Consider the following 27503-nt stretch of genomic DNA (forward strand, 5'->3'; position numbering starts at 1 on the left):
GTGGGGGAATTTTCTGCATGAGAAAAAAGGCCAGCAAGGCTGGGGATTGGCAAGGGAGAATTGGGTCTCGCATGGTTTTGTAGGCCCAATAAAACATTTGCCTACTGAGTCCAAGTACAGTGCTAGGTAGTGGGAATTAAGAAATGAGGGCCAGGGGCGCCTGGGTGGCTCAGTTGGTTGAGAGCATCGGACTTTGGCTCAGGTCATGATCTCGCGATCTGTGGGTTCGAGCCCTGCGTCGGGCTCTGTGCTGACAGCTCAGAGCCTGGAGCCTGTTTCGGATTCTGTGTCTCCCTCTCTCTGACCCTCCCCCGTTCATGCTCTGTCTCTCTCTGTCTCAAAAATAAATAAATGTTAAAAAAAAAAAATTAAAAAAAAAAAAAAAAAAAGAAATGAGGGCCAGGGGCATCTGGGTGGCTTAGTTGGTTGAGTGTCAGACTTCGACTCAAGTCATGATCTCCCAGTTTGTGAGATGGACCCCCACATCAGGCTTGCTGCTATCAGTGAGTGCAGAACCCGCTTCAGATCCTCTGTCCCCCTTTCTCTCTGCCCCTCCCCTGCTCATTCTCTCTCTCTCTCAAAAATAAAAAAGTAAAAAAAAAAAAAAAAAAAGTACATCAAATTTAAAAAAAAGAAATGAGAGCCAAATCCAGCGCCAAGAAACTCACTATGTAATAACTCAAAGGAAAAGAGGATAAAGACTAGGTAAGAAATGGAATTTGAATTCTACTTTCAAAGAGCATGGTTATAGATACCTTTGTGGTAATAGACATGTTTTCAGACACTTCCCAAGATTTGTTTTTATTAAATTTAAGTGCTGTGCCTATAATTATCTGCTGGAATGGCCTTGGAGGATGTTTGAATAGCATTTTTTAAATGTGGACAGTCTGAGACTGAAGAGCCAGCAGAAATCCACCATTAGTATCCTTGCAGCGGACTACGTAACCTCAACTTTACAGCAGTTTTCTTTTTTTTTTTTTAATTTTTTTTTTTTTAACGTTTATTTATCTTTGAGACAGAGAGAGACAGAGCATGAACAGGGGAGGGGCAGAGAGCGAGGGAAACACAGAATCTGAAACAGGCTCCAGGCTCTGAGCTGTCAGCACAGAGCCCGAAGCGGGCCTCGAACTCACGGACTGTGAGATCATGACCTGAGCCGAAGTCAGACGCTTAACCGACCAAGCCACCCAGGCGCCCAACAGCAGTTATTTTCAAAGATGTGTTTGCAAAAAGAACATTAAAAAAAAGCCATAACTATGTTAAGAATTTTCACCGAACGCATTGTATTTTAGCCAAGTTCTTCAGTTCCAGTGGCCACAAACTTCTCAGCATTACTCCAGATTTCTCGTTGTGAGGATTTACTTATGGAAGAGATAGGACATTCTTTGTGTCGAGTACAAGCTAAACTGCCGGTTTTTACTATGATTACAAAATAGGGACACTACCAATTGTGATACACCTTGGTGCCCTAAATATAATAGAATCTGATGTTCTGACCTCTACAAGTTTACTTTAATTCAAAATCTCCCAGATCTTCAAAAAAATTGGAATTGCGTGAGAAATATTTCTTAAATTTGAGAAAAAGTTAGGAAATGGGAATTAAGTGAATTGGACCGGCTTGGAACGTCATGTTACAAAGAGCCAATATAATTTTTATAGGATAATTTTTCCATCTAGTATCTCAAGAAAGTGTATTATCTTTAATAAAATGTTTGATACCAATATTCTTTGAAGAACCAGTCTTTCAGTAAAGAGATTCCGGGATTTTAATTTACGAACTTCTTTGCCATTTGCAAGCAGAGCCAAGCACTACCAAACAAACACCATACCTAGGAGCAATAACTCTCGAGACGACCGAGAACTAAGGGAAAGCTTGATTGGGTGATTCTCGCGAGAAGTACCACATTCACTATTTTTCGCGATATTTTCGTGCCCAACCCTTTTCCTAGTCTCGCAGGATCACGGTTAATCTCGCGATATTTGGGAAGTTCCGTGGGGAAAATGGCGGCGGCCGGGAGCACCCTTCTCTTCTTGCCGCCGGGGACTTCAGACTGAGCCTTCTTGGGAAGAGTGGGGACGGCTGGTGCCCTGCGTCCCGAGAGCCCGAACCAACTTGGTTCCCTCGTTAGTGGTGGGGGAGGGCTTATCCTCTTGTGTAGGACTCAGGACCTCCCCACCGTCAGGATGAAGGCTCAGGGGGAAACCGAGGGTGAGTGACTTGAGGGGGAAAGCAGGGGGCGGGACACAGCTTTGGGGAGCCAATCTGTGGAAGAAGCCGGGGGGCCTACGCTCCCGAGGTCGTGGAGTCCAGGAGGCGGGATAGGTGTCAGTTTTAGATTCTGACTGTGCCTTCTTTGGCGGTGAAGGACTCCGACTTTGGGGTGATGCGGGCTCCCAACTTCTGTGAAGGTTTCCTGCTTAGCTAGGGGCAATCATTTGGGCCTCAGGACGTTTTTAACCTAGAGTTAATGGAAGACCAGGCGAGTGAATCTATAATTTGCTTACACCTTGTTTTAGAAGGGATGTTTGAATAATGACGTTTAAAAATATAATTATATTATTATAATGATATAAAGCTGTGTGTCAAATATTGGAGGATGTTTCGGCGTGAGTGAAATGATAGGACCTTAAGATTTTAAAAGCCAGTAGTTCCATAGAATGTCACAGTGGTCAAACCTTGTACTATTGTGTATTTGTAAATTGCGTTGAATTTATCGTTTCAATGGCTAGATTAACAACTGCTGAAAAACAACTTTTCTGTTGGAATCTTACTTAGAATCTATAAAGTTTTACACTCTTAACGGCTTCCTTAGTATTTTGGATATAGTTCTGTTAATAAGAATCACTGTATCAGTGTTTATCCATCTTTTCCACTTTGAGCTTTGTTAGATCAGCGGCCTTGCCTTACTCGTGGTTGTGTAGTCCCTGACCCAGAACGTGTTTGATTTGAGCGTTTGATTTGAGCATTCGTATAAAGTACTTATCATCAGGCTTCTTAAGGAAAAGGGGGGTGGAGAGTGTATTTTAAAGAAGAGGAAGAAGAAAAGTATATCCTTTGGTGCAGAGGACTGATGAGTGTAAAAAGGAAACTCGAGACAGGAATTTCATGTAGTTTGCTCACTAATGTATCTCCAGCACATAAAATAATGCTTGAATGAGTGAATCTTGGAAGTGGGAATTGCCAACAATGTGTTCAAAACTATATAAACTGGCTGAAACAGGCCTCAAACCAGTTTTCCAGGATATGAGGACATTGGAAGGAGTTTGAATCTTGATTTAGAAAATGCCACTGCCTTAACTCTGATTGCTGACATTGTATTCATCTTTCAATGTCAACATCAACTGTCACTTTTTTTGTGATATCTCCACAACTAATAATGAACTTTTCCTTTTTTGCATTTGAGTAGTAATGTGTTTCTGTTTTTAACAGCATATCTCATTTTGCTCTGTGTCATGGTTATTTCCACTTTAACTTATGTACACCCCCTCACAGATGTCATCTTAGTCGTATTGTGTGTTTTGCATTGCCAGCAGTCTCTAGCACATGTCCTTGCTCGTATTATATTTCAGTAATAATAATTTTAAAAACCCTCACAGATGTCATCTCAGACATATTGCGTGTGTGTGTTTTTTAAGTTTATTCATTTTTTTTTTTTGAGAGCGCATGAGAGAGAGGCAGAGAATCTCAAGCAGGCTCCATTGTCACAGAGCCAGATGTGGGACTCAGTCTCACAAACCATGAGATCATGACCTGAGCTGAAATCAAGAATTGGACGCTTAACGGACTGAGCCACCCAGGCACTCCATATTGCAAGTTTTTGTATTCCCAGTGGTCTCTAATACAGGTCCTTGCTCATACTAGAAGTACACGAATTAGAGGAAGGATCAGCTATATTTCAAAAGTAAAAATTTAATGAAAATAAAAATAAAAACTATATTTCAATAATAAAAAAATAAAAACTATCATTCAATAATAAATGTAATAACATTTCAAAAATAAAAATCAACTAAATTTCAATAATGAAAATTATAATTCAGTAATAAAAATTAAGGGGGTTGGAGAGCATAAGAGCTTTGTTCACTCACAGGACAGAAACTGAGGTCTTTTCTACCTTTCTCTTACCTCTACCGGAAATTTATCCTTTAGTTGTTGACATATTTCCTATCCATATAGGTTTAGTTTGAAAAATCAAAATGACAAATACAGCCTGTTTTCTTGATAATACTTATATATTGATCTATTAGAGTTACGTCAAAAAATTTCAAAAGCCTGTATTTCACATTGAAAACCAACTAACCATAGTAAGGCCATGTTCAAATGTATGCTCTACGTATATCATGAAATGATTTTGTCACTAAATTGTAGTCCTGATCCTGAAACATGATTAGAGGTGATTCTTTTTTTGGTTTTCATTAAAAGACTGAATAGAAACCAGTTATGTTTTAAGGAGTTCCTTAGACCCCAATTTCTGTGTCGTCTTGTTAAAAATAAGTTATTTGTATGTTTTGAAGTAAATGATATTGAAAAATATTTTAACTGAGTTCTTACCAAGGATGAGGTATGGGGGTTTCTTTTGCAAGAAGAATTGAAATGTCTTGAAAGAGTTTCTAATGATGTTTTCTAATTTGTATCGTAGAGTCGGAGAAGCTGAGTAAGATGAGTTCTCTCTTGGAACGGCTACATGCAAAATTTAACCAAAATAGACCTTGGAGTGAAACCATTAAGCTTGTGCGTCAAGTCATGGTGAGGATTATGGTGGTGGATAAAGTGTTGTGCTTAGATAATTATTTAATAAGCTAAGCTCCCCATGTAGACTTTTTCAAACCAATTATTATAGTGTGTCCTCAGTCTTATTTATCACAAAACACCTGAGTACATGGTGCACATCAACTTGAGTCTACCTAAGAAGTTCTGTTTATAAAATTATGTTAATCATGAGCTATATAGTACACGGGGGTACTTCAGGCAAAGGTGCTTAGAAATACACCTAGGAGAGACACATATGATAGACTGATGTAGGGAGACCTTTGTTCTTCACTTGCTATTAAGCTCCTTGAGCCTAATGTGATAGTATTTTCATGTATCTACACTGCTAGTAGAGTTTGCGATTAATTCTTAAAAAGCTTCACCTGTTCACTCTGTCAACTACTACTTCTTGAGTCATTTATCAGTATGGGGAGCCCTTAAATGGAAGTTAAGTAGAAGATAAGGGGTAGTGACTGGATGTTAAAAGTTCATTCACATGATTCCAGTGGTAGTCAAATGATGTAGGAAAACTTTACTTCTGTGATTTGACGTGGGTAATGATGGGGGTGGGGCAGGGGATCACTTTGTGGTAATTCATTCATGGATCTCTTCACTTAAGATTCATATACTTTTCTGTATATATGTTATATACTTCAGTGAAAGTACCCCCTCCTCCCCACCAAGTCTTAATTTGGGTCCATAGTAAGTTCAGTTTAATAGATTTATTAGTGTTTAATGTGATCATATCAGTATAGCTCCAGCAAAAGAACTAAATTTGCTGTCAAAAGACCTATATTTGAAGTTCTTAGTAGCTATGTGACTTTGAACAAATTATTTACTGGGTCTCAGTTTTCTTATTTGGAAATAGAGGCACACAGTACCAGTTTGCTTTTCCACATAGTTTTATTTTGAGGATTGAATGAGATAATGGATATTAAAGTGTGGTGTTGCTTAAAGATTTATGTAACTAAATTCAAGAAATATATGTATATCCTTTGGCTGAGGATTATGTACATAAAATATATATGTATATTTTAATGTTTTAAAAAGAAGAATGGCTATTTTTCCTGTCTGAGGATTCAGAGGTTGTCATTTTTATACTACAAGGTAGTCATATTCTAGTTGGAAACATGCTCTGTAAATGATATTGTCATTAGACATCATGAGATAGAGGAATTCGAGATGGCTACTAAGACCCTCTCATGGGGTACCAGTGTCTTGGTTTTTGGGCACCATAGCTTCTACTGTCTACTTCTCACTCTGCAGAGTCAGAAACCTAATTTTGTTGGTGTATTAAGACTTTGAAGAGTTTTCAACAACTGACATAGTAACAAAATCTCAGTAGACTAAATGTAAATCAGAATTCCAATTTATTAATCTACCACAGAGAGTTTATCTTTCCAGTTACCAGAATATTGGTTACCGTTGTGCAGAGCAACCCCTTATCTATTCAAGATACAAGGGAAGCCAGATTATTAATCGGATGTTTGTTTCTTAGAACAAAGAGAGATTTAGGACATGGAAAGGCCTGAAAAACTATCTTTGTATCATAAAGCTGTTCACATTTCTAGAGAAAAGAATGTTGTGCAGAGAGGAACTTCTTCTTTGGATAGAGTTAGAAAAACTATGTCAGATCTTTTGTTCTTTGGGAGTCCCTTTTTCTGGACTACACGTTCTGTTTTTTAGAGTTACTCTAATTTTACTAAGGTCTGGTTATATTTCTTAGATTACACAGAAATCACCTTGTTAGGTTTGGGAATTGCCAGATCTCCTGAGCCACCCTATTTAACTGACTAAATTTAGGATGTAGTTACTTCTGCAGGAAGCTGATCTCATTTATTGTATTTGATTCTTCCTAATCTAAAATAAGATCTGGGCATACTTTTTTCTACCTTCATGTATGTGGATATGGATGTATCCATGTTTATGAACTTTTCCTCCTGTGGAAGGATGGACAGAGTAACAGGAGTCTATAGATTATCAGAGTATATAGAGAATATAGAGTATATAGACCTATAGCATATAGTCTGAGGATTATCCTGAAATATTACTACTAGGATAAGTCCATTTACCTGAAACACTGTTGGCTTGGTTAATTTCTATCTTGAATGTTTTCCTACTTATTATAGGAGAAGAGGGTTGTGATGAGTTCTGGAGGGCATCAACATTTGGTCAGCTGTCTGGAGACATTGCAGAAAGCTCTCAAAGGTTTGTAAACATGTTTGAAATATGCTTTTTTTTTTTTTTTTTTTAATGTTTATTTTTGAGAGAGAGCAAGAGGGAGAGGGGCAGAGAGAGGGAGACAGGATCCCAAGTGGGCTCTGCACTGACAGCAGAGAGCCCAATGTGGGGCTTGAACTCACAAACTGGGAGATGATGACCTGAGCCGAAGGCAGAAGCTCAACCAACTGAACCACCCAAGTGCCCCTGAAATATGCTTTCTTAAAATGCCCAGTTTTTATAAAGACTGTTTTAGGGGCGCCTGGGTGGCTCAGTTGGATAAGTGTCCGACTCGAGCTCAGGTCATGATCTCACGGCTCGTGAGTTCAAGCCCCACGTCAGGCTCTGGGCTGATAGCTCAGAGCCTGGAGCCTGCTTCAGATTCTGTGTCTCCTCTCTCTCGCTGCTCCTCCCCCATTCATGCTCTGTCTCTGTCTCTCAAAAAATGAATAAACGTTAAAATTTAAAAAAAAAAAAAAAAAAAAAAAAAAAAAGACTGTTTTATACTTACATGAGAAATATAAATTGAGATAGATAAACTTTCTTTGCTAGGTGGTGTTCTTGTTTTCACTATGGAGTTGAGACCACCTCTTAATTTTTTTTTTTTTTAGTTAATTTTTTCAGAGAGAGAGAACAGGGGAGGGGCAGAGAGAGAGGGAGAAAGATAATCTCAAGCAGGCTCTGCACTGTTAGTGCAGAGCCAGATGTGGGACTCGAACTCATGAACTGTGAGATCATGATGTGAGCTGAAATCAAGAGTCAGATGCTTAACCGACTGACTGAGCCACCCAGGCACCCCAAGATGAGATCTCACCTGAATTTTTGAAACATTTATTTTTGATCCTATTTGGGAGACTGGTAGAGACTCAAAAGATAGTTGATGGAGGGTAACTATAAAGATAGCAAGGGAAAGTTCTTTTTCTTTACATGTTCTCTCTTTTTTTTTTTAATGTTTATTTTTGGGAGAGAGAGACCGTGCAAGCGGGGGAGGGACAGAGGGAAACACAGAATCCAAAGCAGGCTTCAGGCTCTGAGCTGTCAGCACAGAGCCCAATGCGAGGCTTGAACGAACAAATTGTGAGATCATGACCCGAGTCAAAGTCAGACTCTTAACTGACTGAGCCACCTAGGCGCCCCCAGTTTCTTTTTATAATGTTTTATTATTTACTTTTGAGAGTGAAAGAGACAGAGCACAAGTAGGGGAGGGGCAGAGAGAGAGAGGGAGACACAGAATCCAAAGCAGGCTCCAGGCTCTGAGCTGTCAACACAGAGCCCAACATAGGACTTGAATTCTTGAACCGTGAGATCATGACCTGAACTAAAGTCAGATCCTTAACTGATTGAGCCATCCAGGCACTCTATTTCAGATGTTCTCTTCTAATTAACTTGCAATAAGAAAATGGACATTTTAACTCTAAAGGATTTTTACATTGTTATGGACAGTGTTTTCAGGAAAGCAAATAAAATTTAAATCATGAGCTTGAATATTTATGATTATAATTACTAGTTCTGTGTATTTTGGGGGAGAAATGAAAGTAAAAAACAGATTTTACTCTGATCCATCACAAATGAACTTGATTCAGCTGAATAGTTCCCCCCCACCCCCCACCCCTTGGGTTTTCTTTGACATCTCAAGTCTGAGAGTAGGTGCCTACAACCTTCATCGCCCCTTCTAATGTTTCCTTTTCTGATGGTTAAGAATCCTTGTTCATCAAAATGTAGAGAATCCCACTTTTGCTTCTTCCAACTCAACGTAGAGTCTCAATGTTAAAAAACTGGTAGCCCTTCCCAATCTGTGGAAATACTATGGTACGTAGAGGCAGAGGCTGTTAACTTTTTAACTGTGGTAAAATATACATAACATAACATTTACCATTTGAACCATTTAAAATTATAGTTGAGTGGCATTAAGTACATTCACATTGCTACATAACCATCACTACCGTTGTCCATCTTCAGGACTTTTTCATCTTCCCAAGCTGAAATCCTGTATTCATTAAACAGTAATTTCTCCTTTCTCCCTCTCCTCAACTCCTTGTAACCATCATTCTAGTTTCTCTCTGTAAGAATTTGTCTACTCTAGATACCTCATGTAAGTGGAATGAAACAGTATTTGTCCTTATGTGACTGACTTTTCACTTAGCATAATGTCTTCAAGGTTCATCCATTTTGTAGCATGTATCAGAATTACCTCTCTGTTAAAAAAAGCTAAATAATGGTGCCTGAATGGATCAGTCAGTTAAGCATCCGACTCTTGATTTCAGCTCAGGTCATGATCTTACAGTTCATAGGAATGAGCCCCGGGTCAGGCTCTGCACTGATAGTGCAAAACCTCCTTGGGATTCTCTCTCTCCTTCTTTCTCTGATCCTATATTCCAGCTCTCTCAAAATATATTAATAAACATTTTTTTAAAAAGCTAAGTAATATTTTGCATGTATATACCACATTTTTATTCCTCCATTCATGAATGGACATTTGGGTTTCCTTCCACCTTTTGGCTGTAGTGAATAATGGTGCTATGAATATTGAATATTTCTTTATGTTGGTTTTAGTTTTGATGTTAATCTTCCTTATTCTAACATTAGCAGATACATGTCTTTTTGAAGTTAAAGATAACTTGTCCCAAATGAGTAATGCAAAAGGGAGAGGAAAAAGGTCCGATAATTTTTTCAAATAGATCTTTTTTTTTTTTAATGTGTATTTATTTTTGAGAGAGAGAGAGACAGAGCAAGAGCAGGGGAAGGGCAGAAAGAGAGGGAGACAGAATCCGAAGCAGGTTCCAGGCTCTGAGCTGTCAGCACAGAGCCCGATGTGGGGCTTGAATCCACACGCTGCAAGATCATAACCTGAACTGAAGCTGAATGCTAAACTAAGTCACCCAGGCGCTCCAAATAGATCTTTTTTTTTTAGTTTTTTTTTTTTTTTTAACATTTATTCATTGTTGAGAGAGAGAGAGAGAGAGAGAGAGAGAGTGTGTGTGTGTGAGCAGGGGAGGGGCAGAGAGAGAGGGAGACACAGAATCCGAAGCCAACTCCAGGCTCCGAGCTGTCAGCACAGAAACTGACTTGAGTCTTGAACTCACCAACTACGAGATCATGACCTGAACTGAAGTCAGAGGCTTAATTGAACTGAGCCACACAGGTGCCCCCAAAATAGATCTTTTTAATTTTTTTTAAATGTTTATTTTTGAGAAAGAGTGAGACAGAGCACGAGTGGGTGAGGGGTAGAGAGAGAGGGAGACACAGAATCCGAAGCAGCCTCCAGGCTCTGAGATGTCAGCACAGAGCCTGACGTGGGGCTTGAACCCACAAACGTGGGATCATGACCTGAGCCGAAACCAAGAGTTGATGCTTAACTGACTGAGCCACCCTGGAGCCCCTCAAATAGATCTTTTTAAAGTAAGCTCTGTGCCCAACTGGGGCTCAAATCACAACCCCAAGATTAAGAGTCGCATGCTCCACCAACTGAGTCAGCCAAGTGCTCCTCAAAGAGGTCTTTTTTTTGACCCCTACTATTTAGGTCACAGCTAAGTCTTAACTAATGAACATACAGAAATTCTAAGCATTTGAACTGTTGGATGTAATGGCTTGAATGTATGGATATACTCCTTAGGATGTTTTGGTTTTTGAAGAATAAAATTTAAGTTATTTGGAGCATTTTGTGATTTCCTTTTTTTTTTTACCCTTTCCTAGTAACATCTTTACCAGCAATGACTGACCGCTTGGAGTCTATAGCAAGACAGAATGGGTAAGTAGTCTATCTTAGGCAGAAGTATTTAACTTAGTGTTGACTTTGGGTGGCTTTATTTATGTGTCTTCTATTAATTTTTGTTTTGATTTGTTCCTGCTAGACTGGGCTCTCATCTCAGTGCCAGTGGCACTGAATGTTACATCACGTCAGATATGTTCTATGTGGAAGTGCAGTTAGATCCTGCAGGACAGCTTTGTGATGTAAAAGTGGCTCACCATGGGGAGAATCCTGTGGTATGTGCTGTTGATATTTCACTGGAATCTGTGGGGTTTACTTAGGGACATTAATTTTAAAATGAATTGTTGGGGTTTGAAATAGCTTGGGCTTAGGTTTTTTCATGAGCCACTGTAGAGATGATGTGATGGGCTGTAATGTAATATCAATAGCTCTAGAATGGAATTTAGAATAACATGGGTCCATCTCTGACATCATCCAAAGGCTTTGACAAGTGGAGACGCTAGAGGAACCCTTTCCATTTCATATCAACAAACATGAGCCGCAATTGAACAATAGGTGCTGGGGATATGGAGATAAATAACTTAAAGTTCTTATCCTCAAAGAGCTAATAATCAAAAAGGACAGATAATCTTGTACATAACTAATGTCTCTGAAAAATCTTGTAATAGAGATGAATGTTTAATGTGTGTAACCAAGACAGTTGAATGTGGACTCCAAGGATGGCATTAAAGAGAGGTCCTACTGTTTTAAACAAACTACTGAAAGTTGATTCCATTATAAACTAGTTCATATACTTTGATCTTGAATTTCCCACCCCAGCCCCATGGTTTACCAAGTAGAAAGAAGATGCTTTTTGATATCTTAATATAAGGATCATCTGTAGTTTTAATGTTGTTGTTATAAAGCATGTGCTATTAATAAAAGAGAAAAACTTTTGATGTCTTCAAAGGCCTTAAAGTAGTTTAAAGTTTTAACATGATTTGTTTAATTTCAGAGCTGTCCAGAACTTGTACAGCAACTAAGGTAAGCAAATGATGTTTATGTTCCCTGATACTGGCAGACAATGCTGTTCTTTATAGTTGGGTCTTGAGGCTGGTCAGAAGTTATTGTCTTTATCAAAAGAAAGGAAAAAATTTACTCTCCTGAGGAACATACTTATTTTCTTAGGTCAAGATTTTTCAGTCTATGTTTGTTCACTTTCAGTATGGACTTAGCTTGGTTTCTCAACTTAGTCTATCCCAGGATTTTGCAACCTTGGCGGTATTGACAGTTTGGATTGGAAAATTCTTTGCTATAGGGGACTGCCTTGTGCAATGTAGGATGTTTAACCACATTCTTGCCTCCCCCCCCCCCCCCCCCCCCCCCCCCGCCGCCACTAGTTGCCAGTAGTATCTATCTCCTGATCTGTGACAATAAAAAATATCTCTAGATATTGTTAAATGTTCCCTGGTGGGCAAAATCACGCCTGGTTGAAAACTGATCTAGCCTCAAAAATTCTGTGTGCAACAAAAATAAATAGAAACTAATTATTGAATGAGAGAAGGCTTGAGAGAATTGAGTCTATGTCATGAAAAGAACTTATTTTCACTTTAATTTTGAGAAAAACTGTCTTACATTTAAGGTGTATGTGTGATAAACTCCCATCATAGGAAAAGCACTAGGCTTGAAGAGTTTCTTAGCAGTTAATGGCATTTCCTTCTGGATTATCCTTTCCCTTTAAATTGAGTGGAAATTTACTTTCTGGGATTTTGAAAAAGTCATTACATCAATTTTATGTTTTGAATATAGCGAAGTTCTCAGATACTACGTGGAAATGTCTTAAGGTGTTAATAGTGAGGGAATAAGTTTTACAGTCGGCCTTTGCAGTAATCATTTTAATGTGTTTCTAGCCAAATGTGCCAAGTTTGAACCACCTTTTAAAAATTGCAATGCAACATAAAAACCTTTTTATAAGTCTAGCAACAGGTGTGTTACCAGAATAGTCCAGAAAGCCAATACTTCTGGTTCTAATCCTGGAGTAGGAGACTGCACCAATTTATGAACTAACTGGTGGTGTTCTAAAGTTAATTTGTAAGCATGTTTTGAAATGGGAACTTCAGAAAGAATATTAGCCCTTGTGTGCAATTTTTAGTCACTTTGTATAGGTGATAATTTTAAGGTAGAGGGTTTATTTTGCTGCTGTTCTTGTTTCTTTTTACTGTCTTCATGGCATTTTGGGTAGTAAGTGCTCATATTTGCTCAATAAATGCCTGACCAAATATCTGACATTGGTAGGGCAATTTAGCCTTCAAGAAACTTTTTTTTTTCTTTTAAGTTTGAAATAAGATAACAGAGAATTAGAGTTGTTGAGTTGTGTTGGATTCCTGAGCCTGCCCACAGAGCCTAATTGACTAAGAATCCAAACCCGAATATTGGGTTCTAGGAAGCAAGGGGTCTAGGTAGTAGTTTTCTTTTTTCTGGGGCAGATCTCGTCATAGGAACATTCTCGAATATGTGGCTTGCCTCCATAGTGCTCATCTCCTTTTCTCCAGGCCTCTCATCTCTCTCCTAGTGTTCATTTTCCTCTCTGCCCTTAGATTGCCATATGCATGCAAGTATTCTATTTTCCAAATTTATTTGACTTCCATTTCCTCCAATCAAAAGTTTTTTTTTTCCCTCACAACATTCAATCATCTCAGTTACATATTAAGAGGAAAAGAAAGTGATTTATTTATTTATTATTTTTTAATTTTTTAATGTTTATTTATTTTTGAGAGAGAGAGTGGGAGCCAGGGAGGGGCAGAGAGAGAGGGAGGGAGACACAGAATCCGAAACAGGCTCCAGGCTCTGAGCTGTCAGCACAGAGCCCGATGCGGGGCCTGAACCCACGAACTGTGAGATCATGACCAGAGCTGAAGTCAGACACCCAACCGACTGAGCCACCCAGGCGCCCCAGAACGTGATTTATTTAAACCAAGTCTCATTATGTAGGAGCAAATCACTGTAATATATGAACTATTAGGTCTTTTTGACTCTTTTGTACTGCTTACAAGTACCTTCTCCAGAAAAATGGGAAGGAGAAAGGGAAACTTTTTTTTGCTACTTTTTTTTTCTTTTTTAACCTTTTTTTTTTTTTAACGTTTTTTAATTTATTTTTGAGACAGAGAGAGACAGAGCATGAACGGGGGAGGGGCAGAGAGAGAGGGAGACACAGAATCGGAAGCAGGCTCCAGGCTCTGAGCCATCAGCCCAGAGCCCGACGCGGGGCTCGAACTCACGGACTGTGAGATCGTGACCTGAGCTGAAGTCGGCTGCTTAACCGACTGAGCCACCCAGGCGCCCCTTTTTTAACCTTAGTTATTTTGAGAGAGAGCACGCGTGTGTGTGTGCACGCGCGCGTGTGCTGGGAAGGGGCAGAGAGAGAAGGAAAGACAGAATCCCAAGCAGACTCTGCCCAATGCAGGGCTCCAACTCAGAAACTGTGAGATCATGACCTGAGCTGAAATCAAGAGTTGAATGCTTAACTGACTGAGCCTCCCAGGTGCCCCTTCTTTTGCTACTTTTGATTGATGCTAGAAAACTTTGGCTGGGGGGAAAAAAAAGAGTAAAGCAAATTATTAAAATTAGTTTTATATAGCCATGATTTTTTGGTACTTTGCATTAAGATTGAGTAGTAATTGTGTTTTATTCTCCTCCTTCTTTCCTGAACTCCTTATAGGGAAAAAAATTTTGATGAATTTTCTAAGCACCTTAAGGGTCTTGTTAATCTTTATAACCTTCCAGGGGACAAGTAAGTATTTCTTTATTTTTTTGCTTTTGTTGGAAAAATTCGTATAAATATACTTGTGCTTAAAAATTTGCCGAGTCTTCTGCCCTATCTTATTTGTGATTTCTTCTCCTACTGACAACCTATAGCTTCCAACTTTATATCTTTTGAAGGTATTTTAAATAAATAATATCTGCATTAACGGATATAATGCTAAAAGACACTGTAATCTTTGAGATGTCTTCAACATGTTGATTTTTTTTAGGTTTATTTATTTTGAGAGAGAGAGAAAGAGACTGCAAGTGGGGGAGGGGCAGAGAGTGGGGCAGGGGAGAGAATCCCAAGCAGGCTCTGTACTGACAGATGTGGGACTCCAGCTCACGAACTGTGAGATCATGACCTAAACGAAAGTCGAATGCTAGACCAACTGAGCCACCCAGGTGCCCCAACATGATTTTTAGGCTGAAAAGAAATTAGTTGTTGTTGAACTTGATCATCATTTTTATTTTTAACCTACCTGGGGTTCTGTTAACTAGCTTGGGTCTTTCAAATAGAATTGCCTTCAAGGGAATGTTAATGTGTGTGTGTGTGTGTGTGTGTGTGTGTGTGTGTGTGTGTGTGTGTGTGTGTGTTTCAACTCTTTAACTCTTGTTCTCTTCATCTACTTTCTAGCAAACTGAAGACTAAAATGTACTTGGCTCTCCAATCCTTAGAACAGGATCTATCTAAAATGGCAGTTATGTATTGGTAAGACTGGCTAAGGTGTCAATTCTGTTGAATTGTACCTTCTGGGTACTTTGTTCTTAATGCTTTTCATCTAGGGTGTTACTAGGGTCCTCTATCATATATCTTGTCCATCTCATTTTACTTCCCAAATGATCACATTCCATTTTCTGAGTATTGGTATGTCCAAGTTGTTCGTTGGTATTCCATCAGTTTTATTTGAAGACTTGTCAAACCTGGCCTCTGGTCTTATAAATAATAGTCTACTTATAATTTTTGTTCACTATATTACATACTGGTTTATACTTGTAAGTGATCTCTTCGAAAGTGAAATACAATTGCTATATGCCCAGTTACAAGAGTCATTAAATTAGTATTGTAAGACTTTTAACAGCTGAACTCATTAATACATTGTGCACTAATACCTTCAGGGCTAAAATACAAGCAAACATAGATCATTTTTCTCACAGGAAAGCAACCAATGCTGGTCCCCTGGATAAGATTCTTCATGGAAGTGTTGGCTATCTTACTCCAAGAAGTGGGGGTATGTGATCCTACGTTGCTTACTTAGAAAATTGTTTAGTTTTAGTTAAGGGGTCATTACTTAAATTTCACTTTGGGATTATAAGCACAGGGAGAAAACTAGCAGTCACTTGTGTATTATTAGATGGTTTCCAAGGTGTCAATGCTTGCCCTCCCCCATTTACATTTTTAAATTGTGAAGTAAATTGTTGGCACTAGAATTAATACTTCTGCTTCCATTATATTTGATAAGTTGCTTTGGAGCATGAATCCTCTTATTTATGAAACTATTTTCTCATGTAGTTTTGTAGAAATGGGAATGTTTTTCTGTATTTCTAATTTACCTGATAAATATATAGTGATAAGTGTTATTTTTCATAGGTCATTTAATGAACTTGAAGTACTATGCCTCTCCTTCTGATCTGCTGGATGATAAGACTACATCTCCCATCATTTTGCATGAGAATAATGGTAAGGCTTTAACTGTAAAGCAACTGAAGGTTTTGTTCAGTGTTTAAAAAATATTTAAAATAATTGAACGCCCAAGCCTGTGTGTATTTCCTGGTTTGCCATCCCTACCAAAGTTTGCTGTTTCTCTCAGTTTGCATCTGTAACACACACACGCTCATAAGTATATACATATGTACATACATACATACATACATAATTGTACAAACTTAATAGGTGCTTATGAACAAGTAGGTGAATGAATGAAAGGATATAAACCATTTGTCTTGAAATAATCCCCTTTAAACATTAAAGGTGAAAAAATTAGCCAACTTACTAAAGAATTACAATAATGGATGGTTTTTTTTGTTTTTTGTTTTTTGTTAAGTTTATTCATGTTTTTTGAGAGAGAGTGAAAGAGAGAGCATGTGCCTGCGGGGAGAGAATCCTAAGCAGGCTCTGCACCGACAGTGCAGACCTCCCAACTCACAAACATGTGAGATCATGACCTGAGCCAAAACCAAGAGTCAGACACTTAACTGACTGAGCCACCCAGGTGCCCCTCTATTTGCTTTTTAATATACTAAAACAAAATGAGAAATGGCCTAATCCCTCATTTGGTTCCCTTATAACTTTAGTCATTGATTATCCTATAATCATAATTCTATTTAAAAGCATTCTGGAGTTGGAGAAAATAAGTAAATGTCGGTAATGTGCCTTTAAGGGGCTCCTGGGTGGCTTAGTCGGTTGAGCATCCAACTCTTGATTTCGGCTTAGGTCCTGGTCCCAGGGTGGTGGGATTGAGCCCCATGTCGGGCTCTGCACTGAGCGTGAGAACCTGCTTAAAATTTTCTCTCTCTCTCTCCTCTCCTCCCTCTGTCCCACTCCTCTCCCCCACTTGCACTCTCTCAAATAAAAAAAAAATAAAAAATTGGGACACCTGGGTGGCTCAGTCCATTAAGCATCTGACTTCAGCTCAGATCATGATCTCTCTGTAAATGAATTTGAGCCCTGCATTGGGCTCTGTGCTGACCACTCAGAACCTGGAGCCTGCTTCAAAGTCTGTGTCTCCCTCTCTCTCTGCCCCTCCCCCGTGCTTGCGTGCGCACTCATGCTCTCTCTCGGAAATAAACATTAAAAAATTTTTTTTAAAATTTTTTTTCTTTGGAGTATATGGTTTCCTGTATTTTGTTTTATTTACTGACAGAAATACTGGTTGTTAGAAGGCAGCTTCTCAAACTTCTAAGTCATACAGGTATTATGTTATCTGACAAATTAGGGTTGACAAATTATGCAGAAGGTAGTCTGTTTTTTTGTTTTTAAATGTTAAGATCCTTGTAATTTGTGTTGCTTTGGAGAATACCCCTTTTCTTTCCTATTCTCAGTTCCTCGATCATTGGGCATGAACGCATCAGTGACAATAGAAGGAACATCTGCTATGTATAAACTTCCAATTGCACCATTAATTATGGGGTCACATCCAGTTGACAACAAATGGTAAGTTAAATATACTTCCAGGGTAGCAAAGTTTATTTTTTCCAACTTCAAGCCCGGTATAAAATAAGTAATACTTTCACTTGGCTCTTCTCTCACTTAACTTTCTAGAGATTGGCTTTTTATTTTCTCTTTTTAATTCCTCTTTTCAATATCTATTTGAATGTTCCTGTCTGAAGTCTGCTTATAGAACACATTGTCTATCCTGACAGAGAAGGAGGAGAACTGTACTAATTCCCTTGGTTTAATGATTGTTTCAGTTTTTTAGGTTATCATGGGATTTATATTGTTTTGGAGTCATATTGGAGTAATAACTAGAGAGCCTGTCTCAGGATAGATGTTTGATTAAGTACGTAAGGGTTAATGAATAGGATGTTTTGGAACTGGGGAAAGAAAGTTGAAAGAGTGAACTATTATTTTTTTTAACATCTTATTTATTTTTTAATTTTAACTAATCTCTACACCCAATGTGGGGCTCAAACTCACGACCCCAAGATCAAGAGTCGCATGCTCTTCTGACTGAGGCAGGTGTCCCCAAAAGAGTAAAATTAAAAAAATATATATTTGTTTATTTTTGAGAGAGAGAGAGAATAGCAGGGGAAGGACAGAGAAAGAGAGGAGAGAGAGAGAGAGTCCCAAGCTGGCTCCGCACTGTCAGCAGAGAGCCTGATGCAAGGCTCAAAGTCATGAACCATGAGATCATGACCTGAGCCAAAGTCTGACGGTTACCTGACTGATCCACCCAGGCATCCCCTGAAAGAGTGAACTTTTTTGATAGGCTTTTGTTAAATGATACGGACATGTCTAAGAACAAATGTTTAGATTTTTTATTTTTGTATCAAGTCAAAATCCAACCATCCCCCTTCTTTTTTTTTTTTTTTTTTTTTTTTGAAGGACTCCCTCCTTCTCCTTAATCACCAGTGCCAACAGTGTTGATCTTCCTGCCTGTTTCTTCTTGAAATTTCCCCAGCCAATCCCAGTATCTAGAGCATTTGTTCAGAAACTTCAGAACTGCACAGGTGAGTTTTAAGCATCAGGAGGTAATACTTGTTAAAAGTGTAAAAAACAAACTTCAAATTCAGATTATTTTAGACCTCTTTCAGTCTTGCAGGTCTCAAAAAAGTACTGATGGGTATAAATGTCATGGTGCTGTGTATTAGTAAATGCTTATTAGTAAGTGCTTTTTCAATAAATGGATGAATGAAATAGAAGTCACAAAGGGAAAACAGAGCTGTCACCATTTTGATGTTATTGTGATCATTATATTCTTGTTTTTCCAGGAATTCCATTGTTTGAAACTCAGCCAACTTATGTACCCCTCTATGAATTAATCACTCAATTTGAGCTGTCAAAGGACCCTGACCCCATACCTTTGAATCACAACATGCGATTTTATGCTGTAAGTAAGGCTTATAGATTGTTGTAGGTTATATTTGAACCCAGGATCAGAATCTTCCTTTATAGGAATACTGAGGTCAGAAACATATCTTTTGGACTACTGGGCCATTTCCTAGTTCCTCATTCAGGCAGGAAATCACAGAAATTTCTGAAACATACTGAAGAAAGAGAGCATGAGCTTCCAAGTCAGGATATAACAGTGTACGTTTCATGGCCAAAATTTCAGATGAAAGTCTCATAATGGTATCCTGAACTTTTACAAGCTTTTAAGTAGATGTTAAGAATTTTTTTTCTTTTTAATTTATTTAGAGAGACAGCGAGTATGTGCAAGTGGGGGAGGGGCAGAGAGGGAGAGAGAATCCCAAGCAGGCTCTGCGCTTGTCAGCACAGAGCCCAATATGGGGCTCCAAACCCGTGAACCGTGAGATCATGACCTAGACTGAAGTCAGTCACTTAACCAACTGAGCCACCCAGGCACCCCAGATGTTAACAATTCTTAATGTTTAATTCTTTCAAGTGTCATGACCTGAAAAGATCCTTCAAGTACATGTAAAGAAAGTCCTGGTATGAATACATTAAGGAAGGTTCCAAAACCTCATCTGGACTTGAATTTATTTGAATGTTTGATGATAGTCTAGACTAAAGTAGTAGTTCCCAAATTCTGACTGCATTAAATTATATAAGGTGTTTTATTTAAAATACAGATTTTGCACTTAGAATTCAGGAACCTTTCTTAAACAGATTTCTGAGGTAATTTTTTTTAGCTAGGTTAGGAAACCACTAGCAGAACATTTACAAAAAAGAGGTCTTTTCAGCCAAGTAATTGATAACATCAGTTGACCAAATAATTCACTGTGGAGTTTTATTATTCACTAAGGAATTGCAGCTGATTTTTGAGAAGTGGGTTGCCCCCCCCCCCTCCCCCAAGCTTCTGTGGTTGAAGCATGATGGGTGAGTAAATAGCATTCATTTCTTTTGTTCTTTTTGCCCAGGCTCTTCCAGGTCAGCAGCACTGCTATTTCCTCAACAAGGATGCTCCTCTTCCAGATGGCAGAAGTCTACAGGGAACCTTAGTTAGCAAAATCACCTTTCAGCACCCTGGCCGAGTCCCTCTGATCCTAAATCTGATCAGACATCAAGTGGCCTATAACACCCTAATAGGAAGTTGTGTCAAAAGAACTATTCTGAAAGAAGGTACTACTTTTCCTTTTGATACAGTTACTGGCAAATGGAAACTTGATTACTCTGTGGTTCTCTAAATTGGTGGCCTATTATATTCCCTGTAGAACTTTTAAAACTGGTTTCCGTTCCCAAGTAAATTGATATAGAACCTCAGTGGTAGGAGTTGGGAATCTAGTTTAAGCTCCACAAATAGTTATGATAGAACTCATCAATAAATTGGCATTTGGAAACCACTAGTTGTTTGTAATGAATTTATTCTTTCTCTGCATATAGTGATATAATTGGGTACCTACGAGCCTGAATCTTATAGCAGATATGTAAGGTAGAACTTGGGACACTGTAGGAAGAGATGACTTCTTCCTCCCCACCCCTTTTTTTAAAGTAATCTCTACACTCCATATGGGGCTTTAATTCACAACCCTGAAATCAAGAGTCGCATGTGCTGCCAGGCATCCCAGAGACGATTTCTTGATATCTAAATCAAGGTTGTTTAGGACAATGCTTCCCAGCTTTTAGTCCTGCCTGAGTATATTTCATCTCCCCATTCTTTGGGGGAACTTAAGCTTAAAAGGGGGTAAGACCTGTGCCCTTTGCTTTTTCTCCCAGGATTCTGAATGCTGATATTTTTCAAATGCAGTTTGCTATTAGAAAACTGCATCCTGCTATCCCTGAAAAGAATCTTGGCTGCTCTAGTTAACCACAGTTAATTTTTTACCTTAGTTGTAAAGCACTTCACAAATAGAAATGTATCAGTACAAGTGGTAGGCAAAAAGAAACAGGGAAGTTAAATCAGGAGATAGCATTTTTGAGAATAAGAACTGGTTTAAAATGAGAAATTTTAGAGTAATGGCACTGACCACATGCAAGTGTGCTTATGACCCTTCTATGTCATGTATTTGAATCCTGGGAGAATTCTCCAGATGGTTTCAGGACATCTGGATATTAGTTTTCGTAAGATAGTTACAAAGTTAGTCCTGCAGAGATGCATATGCTTTTTTCCAAGAAAGTACATGATCCTTATCTCTGGGCTTCCAGCATGTTTGGCTTAAGAACCTATGATGATAGTTACATACGTGTATTCAGCATAACTGTATCATTTTACATGATAGCCCCTAGATCCCTGCTTACCAAACTATGGGTTGCATAGCTAACATCTGCAAACACTGATAAGCAGGGTTTATTATAGTGGTTCTGGATATCTGCTTATCACAAAGAATGAAAAACTCTTCTTGGCCAGTTTCTTTTCAGAATTCACTTTCAAGGCAAGGTGTTTATATCTGTCAAGGTCTCCAGTAATTTAGGGATCAAATGGCTTTCATTTTAGAAAATCGAAGTTTAGTTGCTTGTTTTGGAGTATTTATAACATAAGCTGGCATAGTCCTTGGAATCTGATTCCTTCTATCACCTCTGAATGATGTAGTAAGTTTTGTGTGTTAAAAAATGTGTGGGATTTAGTTTCTAAGGAGACAGAATTTCTGTATACTTAGGGATTAGTGTTTACTTGTATCTAATATTTGGTTGATTATTTTATGATCCTTTTCTTTGCTTTTTAGATTCTCCTGGGCTCCTCCAATTTGAAGTGTGTCCCCTCTCAGAGTCCCGTTTCAGCGTATCTTTTCAGCACCCTGTGAATGACTCCCTGGTGTGTGGTGAGTTGTGAGGGGGCTAGCACTTCTCTTAGGGCAGTGGTTTGGTCCCTTTATCTTCTTTTTGAAAAATCAGAAGCTGAGTCTCTCTCAAATACCTCCTATGTATTTTGTCTTTCAGTGGTTATGGATGTACAGGACTCAACACATGTGAGCTGTAAACTGTACAAGGGGCTGTCAGATGCACTCATCTGCACAGATGACTTCATTGCCAAAGTTGTTCAAAGGTAGCACTGGCCCTTTTCCTTCAGAGTCCCATTAAGAGGAGTGTAAGGAGTGCTGTTTTCAGTATTAGATTGAACTGGACATTTAGGAGGAGAGCATATAGTCACTGCTTTGAATTCACCTTCCTCTGCTTTAGGATTCAAAAGCAATGTGAGCTTTGGTGTTTTAAATATTATGAGAGTAATAGGAAGTACGGTAGGTAACTTTAGGCCCAATGTTAGGGTTCTTTTAGGAGGGGGAGAGCTGAAATAAGATGTAGATTTTTTTTTCACTTATCTTTTGTTTCACTTTTTAACATATGTAATATGTTAAATGGTGGCATGTGGGAAGATACTTAAGGCAGTCAGCTTCCCAGAAACATTAGTATGTAATTTTGAGATTTTTCTGGAGTAGGTACTTGTGGCCTATTTTGTAAGTAAATCTTATTGGAACGCAGCCATGTCTGTTCATTTACGTATTGTCTGTGGTGCCTTTTAAGTTCAGATGGCAGAACAGCTGGACAGAAACCATATGATCTTCAAAAGCCTAAAATATTACTATCTGGTCTTTTAAGAAAGGTTGTTACAATGTTCTAGAGCAAAGTGTTTTCAAAAATATGTTTATAAATTTATCTGTAAGATAAAAACTACTTTAAAATAAACAAGATTTTATACCAATAATAGCATTTTTCACAGTATAGTGTTGGGATGATCTAAGCCATTAAAGCTTAGAACTTGATGGGTCAAGAAATTTTTCTAGTGGTTCATTAAGATAAATAGCAATCTCATTAGTCACATGTGAAACCCCAAAAGGAGGGCATTTTCTTACCAAGTTCATTATCAGTTTTAGTTTAGTATGATATCTAATTTGGACTCTGTTTATGGTTGGTTGGTTTTTGTTAGTGCTTCAGAAGAGGTTGAGATTGCTTACTAATACAGGTTCTTATTTTATCAAGTTTAGTTTTTTGAGAAAGGGTGTGCGTGCGAGCGGGGGAGGGGCAGAGAGAGAAAATCTTAAGCAGGCTATGTGCAGTCAGTGCAGAGCCCATTGAGGGGCTCAGTCTCATGAACTGTGAGGTCATGACCTGAGCCGAAATCAAGAGTTGGATGCCTCACCGACTGAGCCACCCAGGCGCCCCCAGATTCTTTTTAGAATGAATTTGCTCAAAGCTCTGGCATTTTATAGAACTACTCCTGCCTTTTGGGTTACTTGCCTTACCTGAAAATTGCTTAATGCAAACTTTTGATGGCATGTCTGAAACTCAGGCAGAATTAAAGCCTGTTCTCCCAAATAAAAATTGTTTTCATTCAGCAGCTAGTACATTGGTAACTGTTTTTTCCATCTTTTCTTACAGATGTATGTCCATCCCTGTGACGATGAGGGCTATTCGGAGGAAAGCTGAAACCATTCAGGCCGACACCCCAGCACTGTCCCTCATTGCAGAGACAGTTGAAGACATGGTGAAAAAGAACCTGCCCCCGGCTAGCAGCCCAGGGTATGGCATGACCACAGGCAACAACCCAATGAGTGGTACCACTACACCAACCAACACCTTTCCGGGGGGTCCCATTACCACCTTGTTTAATATGAGCATGAGCATCAAAGATCGGCATGAGTCGGTGGGCCATGGGGAGGACTTCAGCAAGGTGTCTCAGAACCCAATTCTTACCAGTTTGTTGCAAATCACAGGGAACGGGGGGTCTACCATTGGCTCGAGTCCGACCCCTCCTCATCACACGCCGCCACCTGTCTCTTCGATGGCCGGCAACACCAAGAACCACCCGATGCTCATGAACCTTCTTAAAGATAATCCTGCCCAGGATTTCTCAACCCTTTATGGAAGCAGCCCTTTAGAAAGGCAGAACTCTTCTTCCGGCTCACCCCGGATGGAAATATGCCCGGGAAGCAACAAGACAAAGAAGAAGAAGTCATCAAGATTACCACCTGACAAACCCAAGCACCAGACTGAAGATGACTTTCAGAGGGAGCTATTTTCAATGGATGTTGACTCACAGAACCCTATCTTTGATGTCAACATGACAGCAGACACGCTGGATACACCACACATCACTCCAGCTCCAAGCCAGTGCAGTACTCCCCCAACAACTTACCCACAACCAGTACCTCACCCCCAGCCCAGTATTCAAAGGATGGTCCGGCTATCCAGTTCAGACAGCATTGGCCCAGATGTAACTGATATCCTTTCAGACATTGCGGAAGAAGCCTCTAAGCTTCCCAGCACTAGTGACGATTGCCCACCCATTGGCACCCCTGTTCGAGATTCTTCGAGCTCTGGGCATTCTCAGAGTGCCCTCTTTGACCCTGATGTCTTTCAAACCAATAATAATGAAAATCCATACACAGATCCAGCTGACCTAATTGCAGATGCTGCTGGAAGCCCCAGTAGTGACTCTCCTACCAATCATTTTTTTCCTGATGGAGTAGATTTTAATCCTGATTTGTTGAACAGCCAGAGCCAAAGTGGTTTTGGAGAAGAATATTTTGACGAAAGTAGCCAAAGCGGAGATAATGATGACTTCAAAGGATTTGCATCTCAGGCACTAAATACTTTGGGGGTGCCAATGCTTGGAGGTGATAATGGGGAGACTAAGTTTAAAGGCAATAGCCAAGCTGACACAGTTGATTTCAGTATTATAGCAGTGGCTGGTAAGGCTTTGGGTCCTACAGATCTCATGGAGCATCACAGTGGTAGCCAGAGTCCTTTATTGACTACTGGGGACTTAGGGAAAGAAAAGACTCAAAAGCGAGTAAAGGAAGGCAATGGCAGCAGTAATAGTAGTCTGTCAGGGCCAGGATTAGATAGCAAACCAGGGAAGCGCAGCCGGACCCCTTCTAACGATGGTAAAAGCAAAGATAAGCCTCCAAAGCGAAAGAAGGCAGACACTGAGGGAAAGTCTCCATCTCACAGTTCTTCTAACCGACCTTTCACCCCACCTACCAGTACAGGTGGATCCAAATCTCCAGGCAGTTCAGGAAGATCGCAGACTCCCCCAGGTGTTGCCACACCACCTATTCCCAAGATCACTATTCAGATTCCTAAAGGCACCGTGATGGTGGGCAAGCCCTCCTCCCATAGTCAGTATACCAGCAGTGGCTCTGTGTCTTCCTCAGGCAGTAAAAGCCACCATAGCCATTCTTCCTCCTCTTCTTCCTCATCTTCTGCTTCCAACTCAGGCAAGATGAAAAGCAGTAAATCAGAAGGTTCTTCAAGTTCAAAGTTAAGTAGCAGTGTATATTCTAGCCAAGGGTCTACTGGATCTAGCCAGTCTAAAAATTCATCCCAGTCTGGGGGGAAGCCAGGCTCCTCTCCCATTACCAAGCATGGACTGAGCAGTGGCTCCAGCAGCACTAAAATGAAACCTCAAGGGAAGCCATCTTCACTTATGAATCCCTCTTTAAGTAAACCAAACATATCCCCTTCTCATTCAAGGCCACCTGGAGGCTCTGATAAGCTTGCCTCTCCAATGAAGCCTGTCCCTGGGACTCCCCCATCTTCTAAAGCCAAGTCCCCCATCAGTTCAGGTTCTGGTGGTTCTCATTTGTCTGGAACTAGTTCAGGCACTGGCATGAAGTCATCTTCAGGGTTAGGATCCTCAGGCTCATTGTCTCAGAAAACTCCCCCATCATCTAATTCTTGTACAGCATCTTCCTCTTCCTTTTCTTCAAGTGGCTCTTCCATGTCCTCCTCTCAGAACCAGCATGGGAGTTCCAAAGGGAAATCCCCCAGCAGAAATAAGAAGCCGTCCTTAACAGCTGTCATAGATAAACTGAAGCATGGGGTTGTCACCAGTGGCCCTGGAGGTGAAGACCCAATGGATGGCCAGATGGGGGTGAGCACAAATTCTAGCCATCCTATGTCCTCCAAACATAACATGTCAGGAGGAGAGTTCCAGGGTAAGCGTGAGAAAAGTGATAAAGAAAAATCCAAGGTTTCCACCTCGGGGGGCTCAGTGGATTCGTCTAAGAAGACCTCAGAGTCAAAAAATGTGGGGAGCACAGGTGTGGCAAAAATTATCATCAGCAAGCATGATGGGGGTTCCCCCAGCATTAAAGCCAAAGTGACTTTGCAGAAACCTGGGGAAAGTAGTGGAGAAGGGCTCAGGCCTCAGATGGCCTCTTCCAAAAACTATGGCTCTCCACTCATCAGTGGTTCCACTCCAAAGCATGAGCGTGGCTCTCCTAGCCATAGTAAGTCACCAGCATATACTCCCCAGAATCTGGACAGTGAAAGTGAGTCAGGCTCCTCCATAGCGGAGAAATCTTATCAGAACAGTCCCAGCTCAGATGATGGTATCCGACCACTTCCAGAATACAGCACAGAAAAGCATAAGAAGCACAAAAAAGAAAAGAAGAAAGTAAAAGACAAAGATCGAGACCGGGACCGGGACAAAGACCGAGACAAGAAAAAATCTCATAGTCTCAAGCCAGAGAGTTGGTCTAAATCACCCATCTCTTCAGACCAGTCCTTGTCTATGACAAGTAACACAATTTTATCTACAGACAGGCCCTCAAGGCTCAGCCCTGACTTTATGATTGGGGAGGAAGATGACGATCTTATGGATGTGGCCCTGATTGGCAATTAGGAACCTTTTTAAGACAAAAGTGGCCAGAGAATAACTAAGTTTATAGGCAAACCACCATAAGGGGTGAGTTAGGCAGGTCTGATTTTGTGTTTAAGAATCTTAAATGGCATGGTTTTGACACCGAGCTGGGTGAATTTAGAAAGGCATAGCCAGACCCAACTAAAGAGACCATAGGGTTTGATTCTGGTTACCAAGAGTCACTTTTTCTTTTGCCAGATAAAAGGAAAAAAAAAGTTAAAATACTTGCTTATGAAAGGGAGGGGGTGGGTGGGGCATAAGGAGAGGGAAGGGTGGGAAACAGTTTTGTGGGAAATATATATATATTTTTTTCCCCTTTTTCCATTTTTAGGCCATGTTTTAACTCATTTTAGTGCATGTATTTGAAGGGCTGGGCAGCAAATGAAAAAGCAATACATTCCTTGATGCATTTGCATGAAGGTTGTTCACTTTGTTTGGGTAGTTGTCCATTTGAGGCATGGGCAAATGAAGGACTTTGGTCATTTTGGACACTTAAGTAATGTTTGGTGTCTGTTTCTTAGGAGTGATTGGGGGAGGGAAGATAATTTTAGCTATTTATTCATAATATTTTAATCCTTTATCTGTTTGTCTTTATACAGTGTTTCTAATTCTATAAGGTTCAGGGTTCAAAGTGAGGGGAGGTGGAAAAGAAAGGCTTATTTGGTGGTAGGGAGCCTGTAGCTTGTGCTGGTACTGTACCATCAAGCCCATGCAGATTAGAGCCCACCTTTGGAGTTAAGTAGAAAAACCAAAATGGTATTTTTGTTTTAGGAGATTTATCATAGGGTTCAGACATCATAGGAATATTAGGAATTACCTCCCTGTGGAGGTATTGATTTATAGT

General features: G+C 39.7%; 1 protein-coding gene across 3 annotated transcripts; it reads left to right on the plus strand.

Moving 5' to 3' along the window:
* The first annotated feature begins 1988 nt into the window (after nucleotides 1–1988).
* MED1 (mediator complex subunit 1) lies at nucleotides 1989–26897 on the plus strand. 3 transcript variants are annotated; one of them, XM_019416005.2, is made up of 17 exons: nucleotides 1989–2209; nucleotides 4638–4744; nucleotides 6877–6955; nucleotides 10661–10715; nucleotides 10819–10951; nucleotides 11671–11699; nucleotides 14374–14445; nucleotides 15094–15168; nucleotides 15615–15688; nucleotides 16048–16137; nucleotides 17499–17610; nucleotides 18502–18626; nucleotides 18888–19006; nucleotides 19998–20199; nucleotides 21741–21836; nucleotides 21955–22060; nucleotides 23392–26897. In XM_019416005.2, exons 1-17 carry the CDS (start codon nucleotides 2185–2187, stop codon nucleotides 26639–26641), a joined length of 4749 nt encoding a protein of 1582 aa, XP_019271550.2. In that variant the 5' UTR covers nucleotides 1989–2184; the 3' UTR covers nucleotides 26642–26897. The 3 variants fall into 3 exon arrangements, with proteins under 3 accessions (XP_019271550.2, XP_019271551.2, XP_019271552.2); XM_019416006.2 differs by lacking the exons at nucleotides 1989–2209; nucleotides 4638–4744; nucleotides 10819–10951 and having other exon boundaries at nucleotides 6896–6955; XM_019416007.2 differs by lacking the exons at nucleotides 1989–2209; nucleotides 4638–4744; nucleotides 6877–6955; nucleotides 10661–10715; nucleotides 10819–10951 and adding an exon at nucleotides 11011–11231.
* Nucleotides 26898–27503: the final 606 nt, after the last annotated feature.

Source organism: Panthera pardus, unplaced genomic scaffold, assembly GCF_024362965.1.
Source record: "Panthera pardus isolate Hobbes unplaced genomic scaffold, ASM2436296v1 HiC_scaffold_3, whole genome shotgun sequence".
Classification (NCBI taxonomy): Eukaryota; Metazoa; Chordata; class Mammalia; order Carnivora; family Felidae; genus Panthera; species Panthera pardus.

Excerpts from the sequence above, each read along its gene's own strand:
- MED1 (XM_019416005.2), top strand. The coding sequence starts at position 2,185 with ATGAAGGCTCAGGGGGAAACCGAGG. Across the intron at positions 11,700-14,373 it reads GAACTTGTACAGCAACTAAG|GGAAAAAAATTTTGATGAAT; the intron begins GTAAGCAAATGA and ends AACTCCTTATAG. Across the intron at positions 14,446-15,093 it reads TATAACCTTCCAGGGGACAA|CAAACTGAAGACTAAAATGT; the intron begins GTAAGTATTTCT and ends TCTACTTTCTAG.